This window comes from Elgaria multicarinata, chromosome 2 (assembly GCF_023053635.1).
Source record: "Elgaria multicarinata webbii isolate HBS135686 ecotype San Diego chromosome 2, rElgMul1.1.pri, whole genome shotgun sequence".
Classification (NCBI taxonomy): domain Eukaryota; kingdom Metazoa; phylum Chordata; class Lepidosauria; order Squamata; family Anguidae; genus Elgaria; species Elgaria multicarinata.
The window spans coordinates 117,895,351-117,915,590 of NC_086172.1; the positions used below are offsets into that span (position 1 = coordinate 117,895,351).

The 20,240-nt window shown below is 41.5% G+C and overlaps 1 protein-coding gene across 1 annotated transcript in view; it reads left to right on the forward strand.

Moving 5' to 3' along the window:
• Positions 1-20,240, forward strand: part of TTC17 (tetratricopeptide repeat domain 17) — a 78,559-nt gene that overhangs the window by 44,429 nt on the left and 13,890 nt on the right. The window contains 4 exon segments of the mRNA XM_063117436.1: positions 5,082-5,252; positions 7,083-7,342; positions 9,131-9,296; positions 10,468-10,588. Of these exon segments, the coding sequence (XP_062973506.1) occupies positions 5,082-5,252; positions 7,083-7,342; positions 9,131-9,296; positions 10,468-10,588 (718 nt within the window).

The window sequence follows — 20,240 nt, forward strand, 5'->3', positions numbered from 1 at the left end:
TTCCTTTCCTCTACTGAAGAGCCTCACTTCCTTAGAGTTCACCAAACTTGTATTGAAGTTTTAGATCGGATGTCAGCAAGGACTAATTTCTGCATTGGGATCCTGTGCTCACTATCTCTTATAAATTACACATGAAGCTCTCTGCATATTGCAGAGATTTAAAAAGATGAAACCGATTAAATTTTCATGGGGATGGGGAGAGAGAGGAGGTGAATGTGGGGGGGAAATATGAGACTCAGATGCGGGGATGGGGACAGATGAGCAATACAAATTTAATTGTTTAGGAATTGTTTTAAAAGTGTATAAACAATAATTTCTTATCTTAGAGAGCAATCCTATGGCCCCTAAATAGCATCTCAGGGGCCAGAGGTTTGTGTAGGAAAACTTCTCCCAGATTGTAAACAGAACTCCAGCCTCAAGCGTTTTCCTGACATCAGAGCTGTCATTTTGGCTCCACACAGCCATCACAGAGGTTTTTGTGGTTCCTTCTGTGAGGTTAGAATTCCAACGTCATAGAGGGTGGATGGGTGTTTGGGGGTGTATCAGTGGGCAGGGAGGGAGCAGTTGAGGATCGAAGGCATCCTAAGCCCTCCCAGCAGCCAACTACATACTGATTCCCGGGGGGAAATTAGAGATCTTCAAGAGCATTTCTAAATGTTTCTCTCCCATTGCTGGTACTTGGAGAGAATAGCTTTTCTTCCGTCTGTGGAGGGAAGAAAAATACTGAAAAATGCTGCTTCTCTCTTGCCTTTCACCTTGTCAGCAACAGTCGACAGGGCATAGGAAGGAACAGAACACTCTGATCTCAGAGTGCTCCATTAACAGTATAGGATTGCATTTTTATTCTTTCACTAGCTGATACGCCCGGCGTTGCTCAAGCCTGCAAGGTAATCATCTTAAAGTAGTAGGCCGGTGCTAGGCCAGTGAGTTAACTTTTAAATGAATGTATTTCATTTATTTATTTATTGCATTTTTATACCGCCCAATAGCCAGAGCTCCCTGGGCGGTTCACAATTAAATTGCCCAAGGCATGCTGGGAGTTGTAGGTGTAAGCCTAGGCCCCTGAATAATGTGTTTTTCTTTGAATACTGTCTGAGGTATGGTGGGAGACAACGAGAGCGGACCTTCTTAGTTGTGGCACCCTCCTTATGGATTTCTTTTTCCCAGGCAGGCTTGACTGCATTAATGGCTTTTCAGTGCCAAGTGAATTTTATTTTTATTTTCCAAGGCCTTTTAACTTGATGAGATTTTTATGCTGCGTTTTTTCCCTGTTATAGCTAAACCACTACATTCCAAGACAGGTGCAGGAATTACTGAATAATGTTTATGATTTTTATGTTAAAGCCTGACTATACCATTGGAACAGAAGAATGAAGGAAGGAATGAAGGACTGATAGCTGAGGCTAGAATAGAATGGTGGGCAGTTGGAGAAAGTCAGGTAGAAGGAGACTAAGACATTTAGAGAGAGGCCAGGAAAGTGGGAGCTGAGACAGGATTGAGAGATAATGAACTGGTTTGCTAACCTATACTTTCTTTAAAACCAGCCACTCTACATGCCAGTACTACACCTCCAAGCTTGCGTTTGGCAGCCCGGAGGTGCCTGCGTCTTCTGAGACATCCTCTTGTTGTCGATGCTGCTCCTCGATAGAGCGTCAAGGAGTAGCATCGCCAAGGAGGGGAGGCAAGCGGCTGTCAGTGGACATGCCCAGCTCCAGCCAATCCTGCTGGGACTGCCTTGACCTGTGCTTCTCACCCACCAAGTGCTCCATCAAGAGCCTATACTGAAGGGCTGGGCCGGGCACTTCCATCCTTCTTTGGGTCTGTTTCTGGGCATGTGCAGAGTACCTCCCCTTCCTTCCTCCCTCTTAAGGGCAAAGGCTGTGCACTTGCTTCCCCCAGATTCTGAGAAAACAGCAATATCAGGACGAAGTACCTTTGAGTATGTTTGGCCCCTCAAAGTCATGCTGTTGTATCTAGATATGATTTTAAAACCATGCAGAGGGCAGGAGGAGGCACCACAAATGGACACAGTCCATTTATGTGGATTGTTTCCTTTCATATGGAATTGGGTTGACTGCTTGAGACCAACCTTAGGAGTTGGGGTTGTGAAAGACACACAGCAGCAGCCTGCCCATGCACTCACAATGGCTGCGAAAGGCCAGTAAGTCTGGCCTTCCATCCAAGGCATGCTGGGAGTTGTAGGCAAAAGCCTGGGTTTTTTATTAAATAGTTTGCAAAATACCTAAACCCCAAAATTTTGGGTTTTTTAGATTTTTCTGATACATTGTACAACCACACCTATCAGCGTGTCAAATTTCAAGTTTCTAACTCATCTGGAAGTGGCTAAACATTTCCGGACATTCACCCCCCACACAAACTTTCAGCTTTATAGGTAGAGATTAACCTATCTTGTAAAACATTTTTGTACGTATCTCGATTGTCTTACAGAATAGAACAAGATCTATCAACACATTGAAGAGGGAAATCCTTATTAATGGCTGGATGTCTTTTTGATCTTGCTTTATTTTGTTTTGGTCCTTCCCAAAGTAGCAATTTATGGCCTAATTTATTTGAGATCCTATGTGCTCTCACACTCCTTCATATTTCACTAGGGGTAATGGATACTCAAATCTTCCAAAGGGCCTTTTTAATAGTAGCAAATCCTGGGCACAATACAACTAGCTCACAGACATTTTCACTGGTTGGCTTAACCATGCCATACTCTTTTTTAAAAAAGAAAAAACCTTTCAATTTCAAAACACTTTTATGCTTCGTCACCAAAGGCAATCAAGCACGTGACTATTTACAAAGCCCCCATTTCTTTAAGGGGGAAAGAGTTATAGATAATTCATGAAAACGCCCCTTACGGGACAAATTTCAGAAACCATCAGTGTATTCTGTTATACTATGTTGCTTTCCATCCCAACATGACAAACATCCTTGGGTTTGTGGATTTTATTTGCCATTGGCATGGATTGTTTGATGAGAAGTTCGTTTGCTTCACCACTCTTTTACTCACAAAGTAAGGTGATGACGTTTTCGAGATCAGGTTGAGGGTTACTTGGCATTATTGGTACTCTGTTTTAAAAAGAATAATTTTGATGTGGTGTTTTAATCTTTTTTTATCTTTTTAATGATTACCTGTATGTTCACCACTCTGGAATCTCTCGAAGATGGAGCGGTATAGAAATGTTGTAAATAAATGAGTTAAAGAGAGCCAGAGAAAGAAATCATGTGTAAGAGTACAGTCCACTCCCACCTCCCAATATTGATTGCCAGAAGGGGTGAGGATCTCACAGAGGTGTCTCTCCAGCAGCACAGAGGAGCACTATGGTAGAGGCATCTGCTGTGCTCATGGAGAACTCTGCAGGCAGAAAGCGTTCTCCCTCGGGTAGCAGGCTGGAGCCAGCATTGGGTCCACCGCTGCTCCTTTCTCCTGATAGAGGCCTAATCCAGAGCCCTTCACCAGCCTGGAGCTGGCATAGGAAAATCCCTCCATTATAAATGATGTAGGGGTGGGGGCTAAAATAATCCCACTCCATGAGGTGGAAAAGGAGGAGACAAACCACCCTCAGCTTTTACACTGGCTGGCATAGCTACGAGCACTGGGAATGAAGTCGTCGATCCACCGCATTGTTCTTTCAACATGGCCTCAATTAGGATTCTGCTGCTGGCCTTAGTGTTTAAGCTTTTAATAATCAGAACTAATCCAATAAAAAGCCTTTTTAACCTATGCTCTATTTTACAGCTAGGAGTCAAACAATCACTTAGGGATTTTTTTTCCTTTAAAAATCACTATTATCGCTAGCAGGTTTCCATGCCATGTTCCAAACTCTTTTGGAAACTCCTCATTTCGTAAGTGGCTTGTGGTGTGTCAGAAGAGAGCTCAAAACCCAATTTCTTTAGAAACATGAATGTAGTCAAGTAGTTCTTTGCACTATTGCTTATATATTTATCTATCATTACTTAGCCAAATCTTTTAGAATGGAGTGAGTTGTAAATGTGAGTTGTAATCACATTATTTAATAAATTCCATGTTTAGACCTTTCAACCAAACTAGTTCTTAAGGCACCTTACCTAACCACCCCTCAATAATTCCACAAAAATCCATTAAGAAATGTGACTGTTTTTTAGATAGCCCCAGACAATTCAAGCATGGGAGTCAAGCAGAGGAAAGAAAGGGCAGGACAAGACACTAGCCACTCTAACGTGGGCAGTGTAATTCCTTCCCAGTTCCAATATACCAAACAAAAGAGGTTGTGGTCATTACGCTACAGTCATTCCATTGGAAGGTGTAGAACACTGTAAGTCACTTCTTCCAACATCCTAGACCTGCCAGTTCTGAGAACCCAGAAGAACTGCGTTGTAAACTTCAGTACCAAGACCTTTTAATTATGAAACTAATTCAGTAATCTTGATGTTCTCCCGAAACCTCAAATTTACTAAATCCAATACATTTGATGTTCTCCTACCTCTCAAAATGTATTAAATCCTTAGACAGCAATCCTAAACACACTCATCTGGGAGTAAATCCCATTTAGCATAGTAGGACTTACTTCTGAGTGGACAAGCATAGGGTGTGTGTGTAAGAAAATCTTGTAAATAGAATGTAGGAACTAGAGACTTGGGCAATTCACACTTACGTGTATGGTGGCTGTTTAGAATTTTAGTGCATGTGAAGTGGATTCTGTTCACACAAGTGTGCTTTGCATGCCATCATAACAGCTGACAATCTGAGACTGTTTAGTCCATGCGCCTGGATTCCTGTAGTGAAAAAGCAGCCGGGGCCTGGAGGGATCCCTACCTGGAGGGATTTTCTGGTTTCTCAGTTGTGTGCTGTGGTACCATGTCAAACACATGGGAAAGCTGTTGACATGCTCTAATTATAGCGATGCTTAAACTTGCAGGGACCAATCTACCAAGCCATTTTACTGCTTCCATTAATCTCAATAGCATTTTGCACAGTTATCCTTGCCTTAAGGCCTTTTGCTTGTGTGTATCAATAATTCAGGTAATGTAGCAGGTGTTTTGCCCTGAGGAAATCATGTCTGCATCTGTGTGTGTGTGTGTGTGTTGTACAGGCCACTGTCATGAGAAGAGCCAGGATGACAGCCATACCAAGCAGAAGTACTTTGACATTCAGGATTCTGAGATCATATCGATGGAAGAAAATCTTGAGGCCTCTACTGGAGATGATTCAACAGATCTCATTCATAGTTCTGCAAGGGATTCGCCCACTTTGACTTTAGAAAGTAAGTGAATATTGGAACAATGAGCACAGTAAAGGGAGTAATGTTTCTCTTCTTTTCCAGAGCAGTTGTTAATTTTGCTCCTGTCACAAGCCAGTGAAGCCCTGTTCCATGTGTGGAAGGAAACCCAGGCCACATAGTGTGTCCCGCTCCATTTTACCGTTCCCTTCCAGTGACCTTTTTCACTCCCATTAGGGGGATTTTTTCTTTCCTCCTGACTGCCTCCACCAAATCAGCCTTAAAAACTCCCTGACCACTTTTAAGTACTATGTGGGTTGGCGTTCAGACACGAGATGGGTAACCCAACAAGAAAAGAAACCACAAAGTTTTAAACAAAAAAGTTTTTAAAAATTACTGGGGGGAAATGTTATTAGGGATTTTTTAAATCTCAGAATAGATACATACAACACACATACAAGCAATAAGGTAATAAAATAACTAGGCATAATTGCATCCAGTTAACCTAACTAGGCTATGCCCCTATTTTATCCTGGTCTCTTCCCACCAACATCTTACTGTCAGAGGTTCAGCATTCTCTTCTAGTTCTCCAGATCCAGCAGCCATTTCCTTCTTCTAGGATTCTCCAGGCTCCCTGGGAACTAATACATTTCCTTTAAGCCAAGGTTGCTGACCTGGAGAAACAGAGAGAGACAGAGGGGTTGGTGGACAAGAATTTTGAGGACCTAATAGTGGTGTCCCAAAACATCTCCTTTGCTGTCATGGAGGATGGAGGTCTTGGGGAAGGAGGGTGTCATTCTGAAGAAGAGAAATGATCCCTTAGAAGAAACTCTTTCCTCTGAAGACAGACAAATATCCTCTAGCACCGAGGATGTGCCTCCAGGGATGGAGGGCCTATGGTAGTGGGAAATTGGATTATTTGACACATAGACAGCTGAGTTTGTGGTGGGCGTGTAGAACACATGGTAAATTCCCTGCCTGGTGTGAAAGTTTCAGATCTCATGCACCATCTAGATAGGTTTGTAGCTAGTGCTGGAGTGGAGTCAGTGGTCATGGTCCATGTTTTTACCAATGACAAGGGGATTATCTTCACTAAATCCCCAAATGCGTGTTCATTCAGTGTTTGTAAAAGAAAGAAAGAGAGAGAGAGAGAGAGAGAGAGAGTAATAATAAAAGCAGTTTGGTATTATAAAATTACTTATAACACTGTTCATTCAGTGTTTGTAAAAGAAAGAAAGAAAGAAAGAAAGAAAGAAAGCAGCTTGATATTATAAAATTACTTATAACACATTGCTACACATGTTTACAATGGGACTTACCCCATACCCCAAGGTATAAGATTGCAGTTTTAATCTGTGTTTATACCCAACCCCCTGAATTATTCTGATGTTTTGCAGAGATCACTGGAAAGATGATCTAACAAACCTGGAAAATACCTTCCTTAAGAACATGATGATTGTCAGAGCTTGTTTTTGTACTGCAGAGATGGAACTTCAAGGGAGAAAGGGGGTCAATTCCCTCTCCCAGATAAATGCATTCTGGCCGCACTGCCCCCAAACCGGCTGTTTCCCACTGAAATTAAGCAGGATGCTGCCTGCATCTAGCTTTGCAGCTGAAGTCTGATGACAAGCCGCTGTTGTTGTTGTTTTGCCTCATACCCCATGCTGCAAAATTGTGCCAGGAGTCACACTGAAGGCCAAGGAGACTAAAAGCAGCCTACTAGCCACATGTCACCTATCCCTAGAATACTGTTTTGTTTGTTGGCATAAGTGAAGGCAAAGTATAATGCTTTTTGTGCAATATCTGACTAATAATTATACTATCACTACTGAACAAAGTTATTTATTTATTTATTTTGCCATTCTTCTTTTACAGGCACTGTTATTGCCGAAAGCAATGGCTCTGAAGAAATAGAGAGCATAGGAGATGCTCAGATGTCTGAAGAGATGTTGGCGTTAGTAGATGAGTTTGAAAACTCTTGGCCACTTGAAGCCTTTGAGGGGGCACTGGAAGTGAAAGGCCATCGGATGGACTTGCAAGGGATCCGTGTCCTCAAGAAAGGTTCTCAAGACGGGCTTGCCAGTTCCTGTTTTGGAGATTGCGGAGATGATGATGACGACGACGAAACTGAATGGGTAAGAACTCTCTCTTGTGTACATTGTTTCTGGATTTTCGGTGACTTTATTCATGTTTACTTTAAGTTCAAAGGATTTCTTTCTACATCATCATTTTGCTTCTGAGCTATCTGCAAATGGCACCGGCTGGTTGTTCCCATCTTAGTGAATTGGGGTGCACCACTTAAATCTCTCCTTTTATTAACACAAGAGCCATGATGGTTCGTTAAATGTAGAAAGATTTTTTAAATTACTCTTTTAATTTATTATTTTTGTCCTTTTAAACCACCGTATGTCTCTACAACTTCAGTACTGTTAATACCCCTTCCCTTTTCTCTGCTTCTCCACTTCATGAGTCTGTCTATGTCTCTCTCTCTCGCTGCCCATAGCATTTTCTCCTGTCAGCATCACCAGAAATCTCTGTACCCCTATATATGTGACCCTTCCTTTTGCACCCCCATCTCTTACTTACCCTTTTTCTTCCTCCTTCAGCCTGTACCTTTACTCTGTTTCTGTCCCACTCCTCCTTTGGTTCCTTCATCATGATGATTTATCTTGTCAGTACCAATTTGCTGGGAGTAGCCCACTTATATCTTGGTCTGTGTGTTCCAAAACTGCCTCTAATCGCATTCCATGCATCGTTTTTTGTCAAAAAGGCAAAATTGCTAAAATACTGGGGGAATAAAATGGGCTTCACCTGGCACTGGAAAGAGTACAACGTAGGTGCCTGGTGAACCTCTCTAGGAAGCTCATTCCACAGCCGGTGTGCCATAGCAGAAAAGGCCCTCCTCCTGGTTGCCACCTGCCTCACTTCCTTTGGCAGGGGCTCACAGAGAAGGACTCCTGAGAATGGTTTTAGGGTCCAGACAGGTACATATGGGAGGATGCGATCCTTCAGACAAATAATACAGAAAAGACGTCTGTTCAGTTGTTTTCCAGCTTTAGCAAACTAATGTAATATAAAGTCTTGCTTTGTTAGCCAGACCAGGAATATAGATTCTTAAGTACAAAATAGACCTCAGCAAGTGGTTCCCTACAGATGTAGCAACTGCAGATGTCTGAAAGACTTAAGCCCTGTTCAGAAATTAATTTCCCATGCACAGCCTTCCCCAACAAGGTATCCTCCAGATGCTTTGGACTACAACTCCGGTCACCCCTGATCATTGGCTATGCAGGCTAAAGCAGATGGAAGTTGTGTCCAAAACATCTTGAGGACACCCGGTTCGGGAAAGCTAGGCTAGCAGGTGGAAAGAGAGAGTGGGATCATGTATCAACTCTGATATGCCCCCTGCTGGACCTACCTCAACATCCATGCATTAAGCGTGGCCATCTGCCTACTCACATTCAAACGGTGGCCCTTTACAGATGTGCATAGTCAGTGTGGAAGCAGCAGGGCCAGGAAGCACAGACCCGCTGCCTCTCTCCACGTTAGCCCTATTTTCTAGTGAGGTTGTGGCTCTAGTGGGTTGGATTTGGCCATCACCAGTGGTCTGGCACACACATTTTGATAGACGATGCTCATTACCTGCCAGCTTCAAACTTGTAAGTCATTTTTAGAGTCACCCTCGGTGCTGAAAATGTTGCCCAACCTTGTGTTAAATGCATTATTGTTATATGCCTTTATTTGTGCAATTGATGCATTAAGATGCAAGCAGAATGAGAGTGGCTAGAGATACAGCAAAAAGGGGAACTGTCTGGAAATTGCCCTTGAAATCAACTCAGTCTGCAGGAAATCAGCTAGCTCTTCATTCTTAACAGCGTGCCTGATATATTTGGTCCTGTTACCCTCACAGTGTTTTTCTTTGACAGATCACATTCCAAGTAAAACGTGTAAAGAAACCCAAAACAGATAGCCTGGATCCACAAGAGCCTGTTGGAAGAAACAGAGAGGAAGGAGCAGATGGAGAAAACGATAACCTTTACCAAATGGCACTGGAGATCAGTGGGCCAAAAATACCTTCGCCTGGGCCACCAGGTATTTCTCTTTTAAAAAAATAAGGGTGAACATTTTCTAAAACTCCCGGTTGCATTTCATTCACACATCAACTGAATCATAATTTTAAAAATTATATAGGTATATATTGCGCAGTGCAATCGTAGAATCATAGAATAGCAGAGTTGGAAGGGGCCTACAAGGCCATCGAGTCCAACCCCAGTGTGCTCAGTAAGGCTTACTCCCATGTAGTGTTTGTAACTTTACATCCTTGGCCTTTGTGACAGATTGGAGCAAGCACAATTCTATTCTGGGGGGCAAATCTGGCATATGATTATAATCAGTGAAATGGTTAACACATTATCTACTCCCGCCTCCTAGCCAAAATCATAATAACATGAGTAGAAGGAGCATGAATGAAAGTGTAATTCACGTTCTGCAAATTTTACAGGTACATAATTGGTATATGAATTAGAGCCAAACACACAAGTAATGGGTTCAAAGGTGATAGAGAAAAAAACATTTTATGAAAGTACCTCTGTGTAGAGAAATACCTTTTAAATCCATAACCCTGATCATGGTGGTTATTCACTGCTCACATTATAATGAGTAGGAGCCATATTCCATGTTGTTGAAGACTTTAAAAATACCTGCAGTTTACCCTCACCCCATCCCTGTGACGGTATACATGCATATATTTCATCCTTCTATCAAAATTATCCTGTTGGACATATTTAAGTAAAATGACATGGCAGACATGAGTTGGCATGAGTTTGGAAAAAAAGTTGCAGGTCTGAAGAAACCAGTATGTCTCTTTGAACCACCTTGGCTATCCCCTTCTCTTGCATTCGCTCTTTAGTAGAATGGCATTGTGGAACAAACTCCCATGAATACCACACCAGGAGCTAGGAGAGGCCCAGCCACCCCCGCTTCATGCAATCTAGCCTGCCAGCAGCCCAAGTGATTGTTTCAAATGCCCAGGCTGATTGCAGCTGGGAATTATGGCACCCTGCCCCAAATCACATTTAACAAATGTATCCTGGAACAGATTGTCCCAAAACACCGGAGAAGAACTGGGTGTAAAGCACTGTGGCTAAGCAGGGGAAAGGTCTGTCTTCTGTCATGGGTCTGCTGCTATCGCCCTCCACCTGTGCTGTCTATCAGCTGCCTTTTTGGTAATAGTACTTTTTTTTACTTGTTTGCTTCTTTCCAGGAAAAAGGAGGGACTATCGCAGCTTGGGCTGGCCAAGTCCTGATGAATGCATAAAACTCCGCAGAGTAGAGCTTACTACAGTAGCCAGCACATGGCTAGCTGTTTCTGCTAAAAATATTGAGTGAGTATTTTTGCTATAAACAAAACTAGGTCAGTGCATAAACTAGGACAAATATGTATGTCCTAAAATATTCATCCTAATGGGCTGGTACACTGAATTGTGACTCTGCTGTAGGTCAACTCTAGCCTTTCACTTACTGAGACAACATTGTTACAGGAGCTAATAATGTCATCCATAATAATCCTGGTTTATTCACTTTCACGTCCTCAAATGTCAGATATGTCATCATCTGCTAATAGTGACCGGCTAACATCATCTACTAACACCTTCAACAGTTTATACTGCCCTACAGGACATAATGACTTATTATTTAACTGATTCATAAATGATCTGGCGTCAGGGGTCAGCAAATTACCCCCATCCCAAATTTCTCCAGGGTAGTAACGTCAAAAGCAGAATATAAAGGACTCCTGAAGCACCTTTCTCAACAGGGCAAGGACATGGCAAATGAGGCAGGTAGGATCCGAAGTTCACATATACATCGTTAGGGTCTGAACTGGTTGTGAATACTTAGAAAAGATATATAGGGATTGTGTTGGACAGCTCAATGAAAACATTGAGTCACCGTTAAGTAGTAGTGCAAAGAATATACTCAGTGTTGGAAATTTATTAAGAAAGTTGTTTTTAAATGCCACTATTATAAAGCTTTTATATAAATCAGTGGTGCTGTCACATTTGGGATACTGTGTATGGTTCTGGTTGATCTATCTCAACGAAGGTATTATAGAGCTGTGCAAGAGCAACCAATGTTCTCAAGGATTTACAGCTTCTTCCCTATGAAAGGCTAAAATATCTGTGGGTTTTAGTTTAGGGGGGAAATTACTGTGGTAGAGGTTTATAAAATTATGAATAGTGTGGACAATAAGTAGGACCTTTTCTTCCACACTTATAATACTAGAAAGCATGGTATTTATTCTTGATGTAGTTGATGAAACTAATTTGTAAATAGGTCCAGGATAGATCAATGAAAGTGCTCCTTCACAAAATGCATAATCAGCTTGTGGAATTCACTGCCACAAAATCTGGTGATGTCTATCTAGATGGACAGTGCAGTTATGAACATATGTCATTTTCCTTATATTATGTCAGACCATTGCTCTACCTAGCTACTCTGATGGGCAGTGGTTCTTCAAGGCCTTAGGTAAAGAGGTCCTTTTCCCTGGAGATTCTGTGGATTGATCCTGCCGCATGCAAAGCATGTGCTGTGCCACTGAATTATGGTGTCGCTTAACTTTTAAAAGAATGAATGAACACTATTACACAGTAAAAGTGGGAGCGTATAGAAATCATTGAAAGACTACTAGAACATAAGAAGATCCAAGGGTCCATCTAGTCCAGCACTCTGTTCACACAGTGGCCAACCAGCTGTCGACAAAGGACCCACAAGCAGGACATGATGCAACAGCACCCTCGCACCCATGTTCCCCAGCAACTACTGTATATAGGCTTACTGCGTCTGCTACTGCCTCTGCTACTGGAGGTAGCACATAGCCATCAGGACTAGTAGCCATTGATAGCCTTCACCTCCAGGAATTTATCCAACCCCCTTTTAAAGCCATCCAAATTGGTGGCCATCACCACATCTTCTGGTTGTGAATTCCATAGTTTAACTCAGCACTGTGTGAAGAAGTACTTCCTTTTATCTGTCCTGAATCTCCCACCTATCAGCTTCATGGGATGCCCCCGGGTTCTAGTGTTATGAGAGAGGGCGAAAAATGTCTTCCTATCCACATTCTCCACACCATGCATAATGTACACCTCTAGCAGGTCTCCCCTTAGCCTCCTTTTTTTCCAAGCTAAACAATCCCAGCTGTTGTAACCTTTTCTCATAGGGCAGATGCTCCAGTCCCTTGATCATTTTACTCTTCTTATCCTGATATTGAGCTTATTAGACTTCAAAAAAAAAAAAAAGAACCATCCAAGTATACAGAATTGGAAAGTCCCTTGGCAACATTTCATAATGTTTGAATAAAAATTATATGTGGGATGGTCCATTGGTCCATAGCTCAGTGGTAGAGCACATTCTTTGCATGTTGAAGGTCCCAAGTATCTCCAGTTAGAAGGATGACGTAGCAGGTGATGAGAAAGAGTCCCTGGAGTGCTACTACCAGTCAGAGTGGGCAATACTGAGCTAGATGAATGAAAAGTCTAATGTGTAGGGCATCTTCCTATGGTCTTACGGTTCGCTCATTACAAAAAACAAGTGTCTCCCATTTGAGATACATAATAGTTTGTGTATTTATTTATTTAAAACATTTTTTAGCTGCCTTTCAGGGCAGAAGCCCTCCCAGCTTGCAACCATACATTTATTTATTAAATTTATTTATTTATTAAAATATTTGTATCCCACCCTATTATCACTGGGATCTTAGGGCGGCATTAAGTTAAAATTAGAACAATATAAACATAAATAATTTACACAGCTAAAAATGTATTAAATCATTAACTAATTAAAACCAGTAGAATTTTAAAAAACACACAATTAAAATCAATTAAAACTCTGTCTAACCATGAGGAATTTAGCCCTTGAAGGCTTTGATAAAACAGTATAAACATTAAAAGTAATAGAAGCGTAGACAGTAAAATATCAGTTAAAAACAATAAAAACTAACAATAAAAACAAGGGCAGTAGCAGCAAAACCGCATTTATGAGAAGGTCATAGTAAAATAAAACATTTTAAGGCCTTCTTAAAAGCCTGTAAGGATGGTGCATGGCGGACTGCCGGTGGGAGTTTGTTCACAGTTGTGGGGCCATTGCTGAGAAGGCCCTTTCCCATGTGAAGACCCACCTAATTTCTCTCACTGGTAGGCAGATGAGAAGGGGTTCTGTTTCTGATCTTAAAGTGCGGGCAGGCTGATATGAGTGAAGGTGGTCCTTCAAGCAGCTTGGTCTCAAACCTTTTGGGGCTTTAAAGGTCAAAAACAGCACTTTGAATTTGGCTCAAAATCACGTACTCTTCTAGATCTATTGCTTCTAAATATTTAAATATTTAGATTTAAATATTTAAATCTAAGCTTTAGATTATACCTGGTAATTGTTTGGTGTCAGTTCTCGGGAGGAGCTTCTTGTATTCCTGTAATATTTAGATCTCACTGTCTTAGTAAGGTGTATCTACCACAGTATCTTAACTTGAGCATTTATATACATTGGCTTTGACCAGACATTAAAATTTAGAGTAGAGCCATTGAAATCAAGGACTAACAAATCCCATGGATTTCAGTGGGTCTGCTGTAAATCACAATCCAACACAGACACACCAATGTGTCAGGCATCTTCGGAGCCTACTTATAGAAGCGGCCCAGTGTGGAATGCCACTATTCAATCATATATACCCAAACAACCTGTTTGGTAGACTAGTTAGTATAATATTATACTGAGAGAGCAGCAAACCTGTCATTCTTCTACAGAATTTATGGACTGTGGAACTTGCTGTCTATCTTATTAACAAATCTCTAAAACCCATGTAGTTCCACTGGCAGAGTCAACATTTATTCCAGGGATGGATAATCTTTTTTGGCCTGAGAGTCAGGTTACCCCTCAGGAAACCTCGTGGATGGCCCATTACAGAATCCAAAGCCACCCCACTCTCTCACACATCATTCACACAGACACAAACACACTATCCACACAATTCACACACACATACACAGGCATACACCACCCCCTCGTACACCCCATTCATGCAAATATGTATAAACACACATGTTAGATCAATGTTCTTTTCACCCAAGGACGAGATCCAAACAGCCCTTAAGCACGACTCCACCATTCCAACGACAGAGGGTTCAAAAGCGCTTTATTGATTAGTAATCAAGGCCTGGTCTCTTCAAAGGGAGCAATCAGACAAAAGACATAGGAAATATGGTACAGTATTAAAGCTTTCAAGGGGCAGGGCCCAGTAGCAGCATTAACCAATCAGAACATAACACTGAGGCATAGCTAATTATGCTAAACAGTCCTGTAAACAATACCTTTGGCCTGACAGTAAGTTACAGAGAGTTAACTTCGACACAGACAGCTGGAGCCAGGACTCTTGTTTATATTAGTAATCAAGGATGCAAGGACGCACACAAGGAGACATTCTCATACAGGGCATTATGACATTTTGCTTGGTGTGCAATGGAGATTTTACAGTTTCCTGTTAAAAGTGGAGGTGGTTCTGCTAACAATTTCCCCCCTTTTAAAGCAATTCAAAACTTAAGCTTGCTAGCTTCTTTTAGATCATCTGTGGCTTAGGCTTCACAATACAAATACATTTGCTGGTGGATTACAGACTTTGCAAGACTTTTCACAAAAGACAAAATACAGGGAAGGCAAAAAGCAAGGATAAACAAAAATCATTACAATGGAACAAAATACAATGCAAGAAATCCCTCTTTTAACTACTCCATATTGGATAACTGGTGAGCCATCTAAATAGATCATCAGTGGGTGGTTCAACTGCTTAATGAGGAAGGCAAATTGATAACAGACAACAAAGGAAAGGCTGAAGTGCTTAATTCCTATTTTGCCTCGATCTTCTCCTAAAAGCGGGTCTATGACCTTCTCCTGGAAAAAATGAAGCAGAAGTTGAGGAGGCAGGATTGCAGTTTGAGATTGATAAAGAAATGGTCAAAGAACACCTAATTTCCCTGAATGAATTTAAATCTCCAGGGCCCGATGAACTGTATCTAAGAGTAATGAAGGGGCTAGCAGAAGAACTCTCAGAACCCTTGTCTATTATCTTTGTAAAATCATGGAAGACGGGTGAGGTGCCGGACGACTGGAGGAGGGCTAACGTTGTCCTTATCTTCAAAAAAACAAAAAGGAACCTGGGAACATGGGAACTACAGACCAGTCAGTCTGACATCCATTCCTGGGAATGATTATAAAGGAGCAGATTATAAAGAAGTAAATCTGTAAACACCTTGAAATCAATGCAGTGATTACTAGAAGCCAACATGGATTTGTCAGGAGGTGTAGGGAACGCTGATCAAATTTGCAGATTACACAAAATTTGGTAGGATAGCTAATACTCTGGAAGACAGAAACAAACTTCAAAGTGATCTTGATAGGCTGGAGTGCTGGGCTGAAAACAACAGAATGAAACTTAATAGGAATAAATGCCAAGTTCTACATTTAGGGAATAGAAACTAAATGCACAGTTACAAGATGGGGGACACTTGGCTCAGCAATACTACAAACGAGAATTGTTGTAGATCACAAGCTGAATATGAGCCAATAGCGCAATATGGCTGCAAGAAAGGCAAATGCTATTTTGGGCTGCATTAAGAGAAGTATAGCTTCCAAATCACGTGAGGTACTGGTTCCTCTCTATTTGGCCCTGGTTAGGCCTCACCTAGAGTACTGCGTCCAGTTCTGGGCTCCACAATTCAAGAAGGACGCAAACAAGCTGGAGCGTGTTCAGAAAAGGGCAACCAGGATGATCAGAGGTCTAGAAACAAAGCCCTATGAAGAGAGACTGAAAGAACTGGGCATGTTTAGCCTGGAGAAGAGAAGATTGAGGGGAGACATGATAGCACTCTTCAAATACTTAAAAGGTGGTCACACAGAGGAGGGCCAAGATCTCTTCTCAGAATGCAAGACACGGAATAACAGGCTCAAGTTAAAAGAAGCCAGATTCCGGCTGGGCATCAGGAAAAACTTCCTAACTGTTAGAGCAGTGCGACAGTGGAATCAGTTACCTAGGGAGGTTGTGGGCTCTCCCACACTACAGGCATTCAAGAGGCAGCTGGACAACTAACTGTCAGGGATGCTTTAGGGTGGATTCCTGCATTGAGCAGGGGGTTGGACTTGATGGTCTTGTAGGCCCCTTACAACTCTGCTATTCTATGATTCTTTGTTAACTTTCTTTTACAACTAACGTGGGGCTCTAAAAGTCCTTGGGTAGAATCATAATATGTGTCTATGATTCTGAACCTTTAATTATCTTATATTTTGGCTTGTGTGGTGATCACAAGCTTTTGCAAGGAAGATAAGCGTTTGCAAAGAACATTTGGCAATTGTGGAACGAAGCCAAGTCACTTATGAGTGGTAAAAGGCACAAATCCTTTCTTAAAAACATTTGCTATGGCAATTAAAGAAACACTTGGAACCTACTAAAGTAAGAATTATCAAAATTACAGCTACATAATCTTCACACACATGTAAGATAACTTTAGTGTCTTTTAAATGTTGGGTTGAGTACCTAGGTTGCTCCGTGCTGGTTTCTTCGCCTATGTTGCTGGTGGCTTCCGGTGCACCAGAAGGCAGATAATCGTTGCCTGTGTCCTCTGAGCTCCGGAAGTACAAAGCAGCAAGGGCTTTCTCAATCCTGGGGTCCTACTTTTAAGCAGGTAGGCTGGAATAGGCAGGGTTCTTCTAACGACAATCTCTGGAAAGGTGCAGGTAACGATGGAGCTGGAAAAGAGAAAACTGCAGGGCAATTACATATTCTTGGAATAAAACATTCCCCAATTCCTATTTAATTTTTTTCTTGTTCCCCCACTAAAGACTGAGAGGAAAAGCCAAACATTAGTTCAAAAGAAAACAATTTAAGACTTTTTCTGACTTTAACAATGCAATTGGAAATACATCCACCCATTTCAAGGAAATTTCTAATTTAATTTTTGCTAGGGTCTCTTTTCAGGGTCCTATTAACTCTATCTGCCTTCCAGACTGGAATCTTCATGAGATGCCAGCCTATTTTTAGGACAAAAGTGCCATGTTCTACACTACCTAAGAAGTAAAATAGCTTTCTAGATCTGATTTTATGGTTTCAGGCCTGAACAAAACAGTAGGTGTTCAGAAAAAAACCTGAACAAAAACAAATAGGCGTTCAAAAAAAAACTTTTACATTTCAACAAAGTCAATTGGATTCTTAAAAAAGATAACAAGTCCATGTCTTCAGGGGCTTTTCTTTTGATTCATTTACAAATGAAGCCAGTAAAAACAATTCACTGAGCATTTATATTCCTTGGCTGATCATGGTTCTCAAAAAAGTCTTTCAGTCATTGAAGAGTCTGATCAATGTCCATCTTGTGAGGTCTTTAAACACCTGGTCTTTAAACACGGCGGTCATGATGATTCTTGGCACATCAGGGGTAACAAATCCCATCTTTCTGGGTTCTTGAAAACTTTGAGTTATTGTGCTAATTCCAAGTCTTCTTTTTCATAAGGTGGATTCAAATATTGAGAAATGGGCTAGCTCCAATTATGGCAGCTGTTTGTAGACAAATTAGCCAATTCTTTTGGCAACATCAGGGCTTCTAACAGATCAACTGTTAATTCTCCATGGGTCACTGCTCCATGGGCAGTCAAAAATCTTCTTTCTTTCCAAATCTGTCCATGTGATATTTTGAATCAGTAAATATAGTCTTTTGCCTGAAACAAGCATCAGGGCTTCTGTGCATACTACGAGTTCAGCTGCTTGTTGTACAATTGTAGCTGGATCCATCAGTAAACAACTCGAGGTCATCATATAGGTCTGGGCGAGGTTTGGTGCCAAGTTGCAAGACTTCAAGGCATTCATGCTCTGGAACTTCTTTTCTTTGTAGTTCAGGTATCAACGTGGCAGGATTCAATGAGGCAAGCCTTGGGTCCACGAGGAGGTTGATCTCACATCTGGACTGGCAGGCAGGGTTCAGGTGTTAGCTTCTTCCACTGTACTCCACTGGTCTGTGCCACGTTTTTGGCACAGCACACTTGAGGCTGGTAGTGCAAACACAGTAATGCAAGCTGGAGTTTTTAATTGCTTTAATCATTTCACAAGTCCATTTTTAAAAAGCAATAGCTGTATTCTTCTTCTGGCTTCTAATTTCAAAGGATATTGATGCAAGAACACAGGGGTGCTTTTAGGCTTCAATTGTAGTTGCATTTAGGGCTCAGGTTCAGGGCTCAAAGCATTTCAAAAGTTCTATTAGGCCAAAGTTAGAATATCTCTGCCCAAAAAAAGAGCCACTGGGCAATTTTCAGAACACAACGTTCAAAACACACACAAAAATATAGCAATTCAGTATTTCCAATCTTCATCAGCAGAGGATGCAAGATTGTCCATTCACTAACTTTTTCAAGGCAGGGCTTCTTCACCCCCCTTTTCCTTCTGGTCAAAAACCATGCCACGTACACTAACCTTCAAACACTCTCCTTTTTCACTACGTTTCAACTTCTTATCTTCTTCTATTCACATACTTTACTCTTCTTCAAATCAACTTCACTTCAAATCAACATCTTTTCAAAACAACCAAAACAACCTTTTTAAAAGTCTTTCAAACTATCTCTTCTGCACAGCCTTCTCTCTCTCTCTCTCTCTCTCTCTCCCCACTTTCAGCAACATACTTTTCTTTCTCCCATCTTGGCAAAACGGTTGGCAACAAGGACTTGAGCTTTTCAACTCAGGCAGTGAATCTTCAAAGCTATGGAAGACATTTCTTCCGTGAAAATGGGGTTCTACATTTTCTAATTATCTGAGGTTTGTGAAAGACAAAATACACAAAGTCTTCAAAATCTTTGGACTACTTTCACTGAAAATAAAACTGCTTATCTCTAGCTGCTAAGCATAGGAGGGATGTAACACCAATCTAGCCACAGAAGGAAAACAAAAACTTAACTTTCATTCACTTGGGCCGGGTGGAAAACACAAACTGACATTTTTTTCCTTTCACTTTAACACAACACCAACTTTTCTGTAATTCACATTCCAACACTAAAGGGCGATCCTTTGAGAGGTACATTTACTCAATTACATTTCTATGTTTGCAAATTGATTCCAATGACACAGCTGAAATTAACTTTGGATCAAGTTCAAAAAATCCACAAGGGGCAATCTAACATAAAAAGGACATCCATTCACAGTCACAAACATTTTTAACTCATTGTTACACTGTTACAGTTTCAAACTCCTCTTTTTCAATTTCAATGAAAGCTTCCCAAAGACAACAACTTTAACCAAAGGGCTCGGGGACTCTTTTCCAATACGGACTATAAGCTTCCCATTTCTGAGGTCAATTGTGAACACCCACTCCCTCCATTTCCCGTCAGGGTCCATGGGATTAAAGGTTTCACTCACCAAATAGCCGTCTCCCGTCTTCGCCCTTTCTAATCACGTCTGATTGCAAATTGTTGTTGCCTGTTCCCTTCCATCTGTCGGGTGGAGTCGATTTTGTAACCTTGGCTCGAATGGTCCCGTCAATTCGGTCTCCATGTCTGCACAGTGCATGTTAACCTACTAGAGGCAAGAGAAATCTCTCTTGGCGATCGCTCCTCAAACTAGGCTCCACTGGCAGGCATGAATCCGTCTTGGGGTAGATCCGAGTCAGGCGCCATTTGTTAGATCAATGTTCTTTTCACCCAAGGACGAGATCCAAACAGCCCTTAAGCATGACTCCACCATTCCAACGACAGAGGGTTCAAAAGCGCTTTATTGATTAGTAATCAAGGCCTGGTCTCTTCAAAGGGAGCAATCAGACAAAAGACATAGGAAATATGGTACAGTATTAAAGCTTTCAAGGGGCAGGGCCCAGTAGCAGCATTAACCAATCAGAACATAACACTGAGGCATAGCTAATTATGCTAAACAGTCCTGTAAACAATACCTTTGGCCTGACAGAGAGTTAACTTCGACACAGACAGCTGGAGCCAGGACTCTTGTTTATATTAGTAATCAAGGATGCA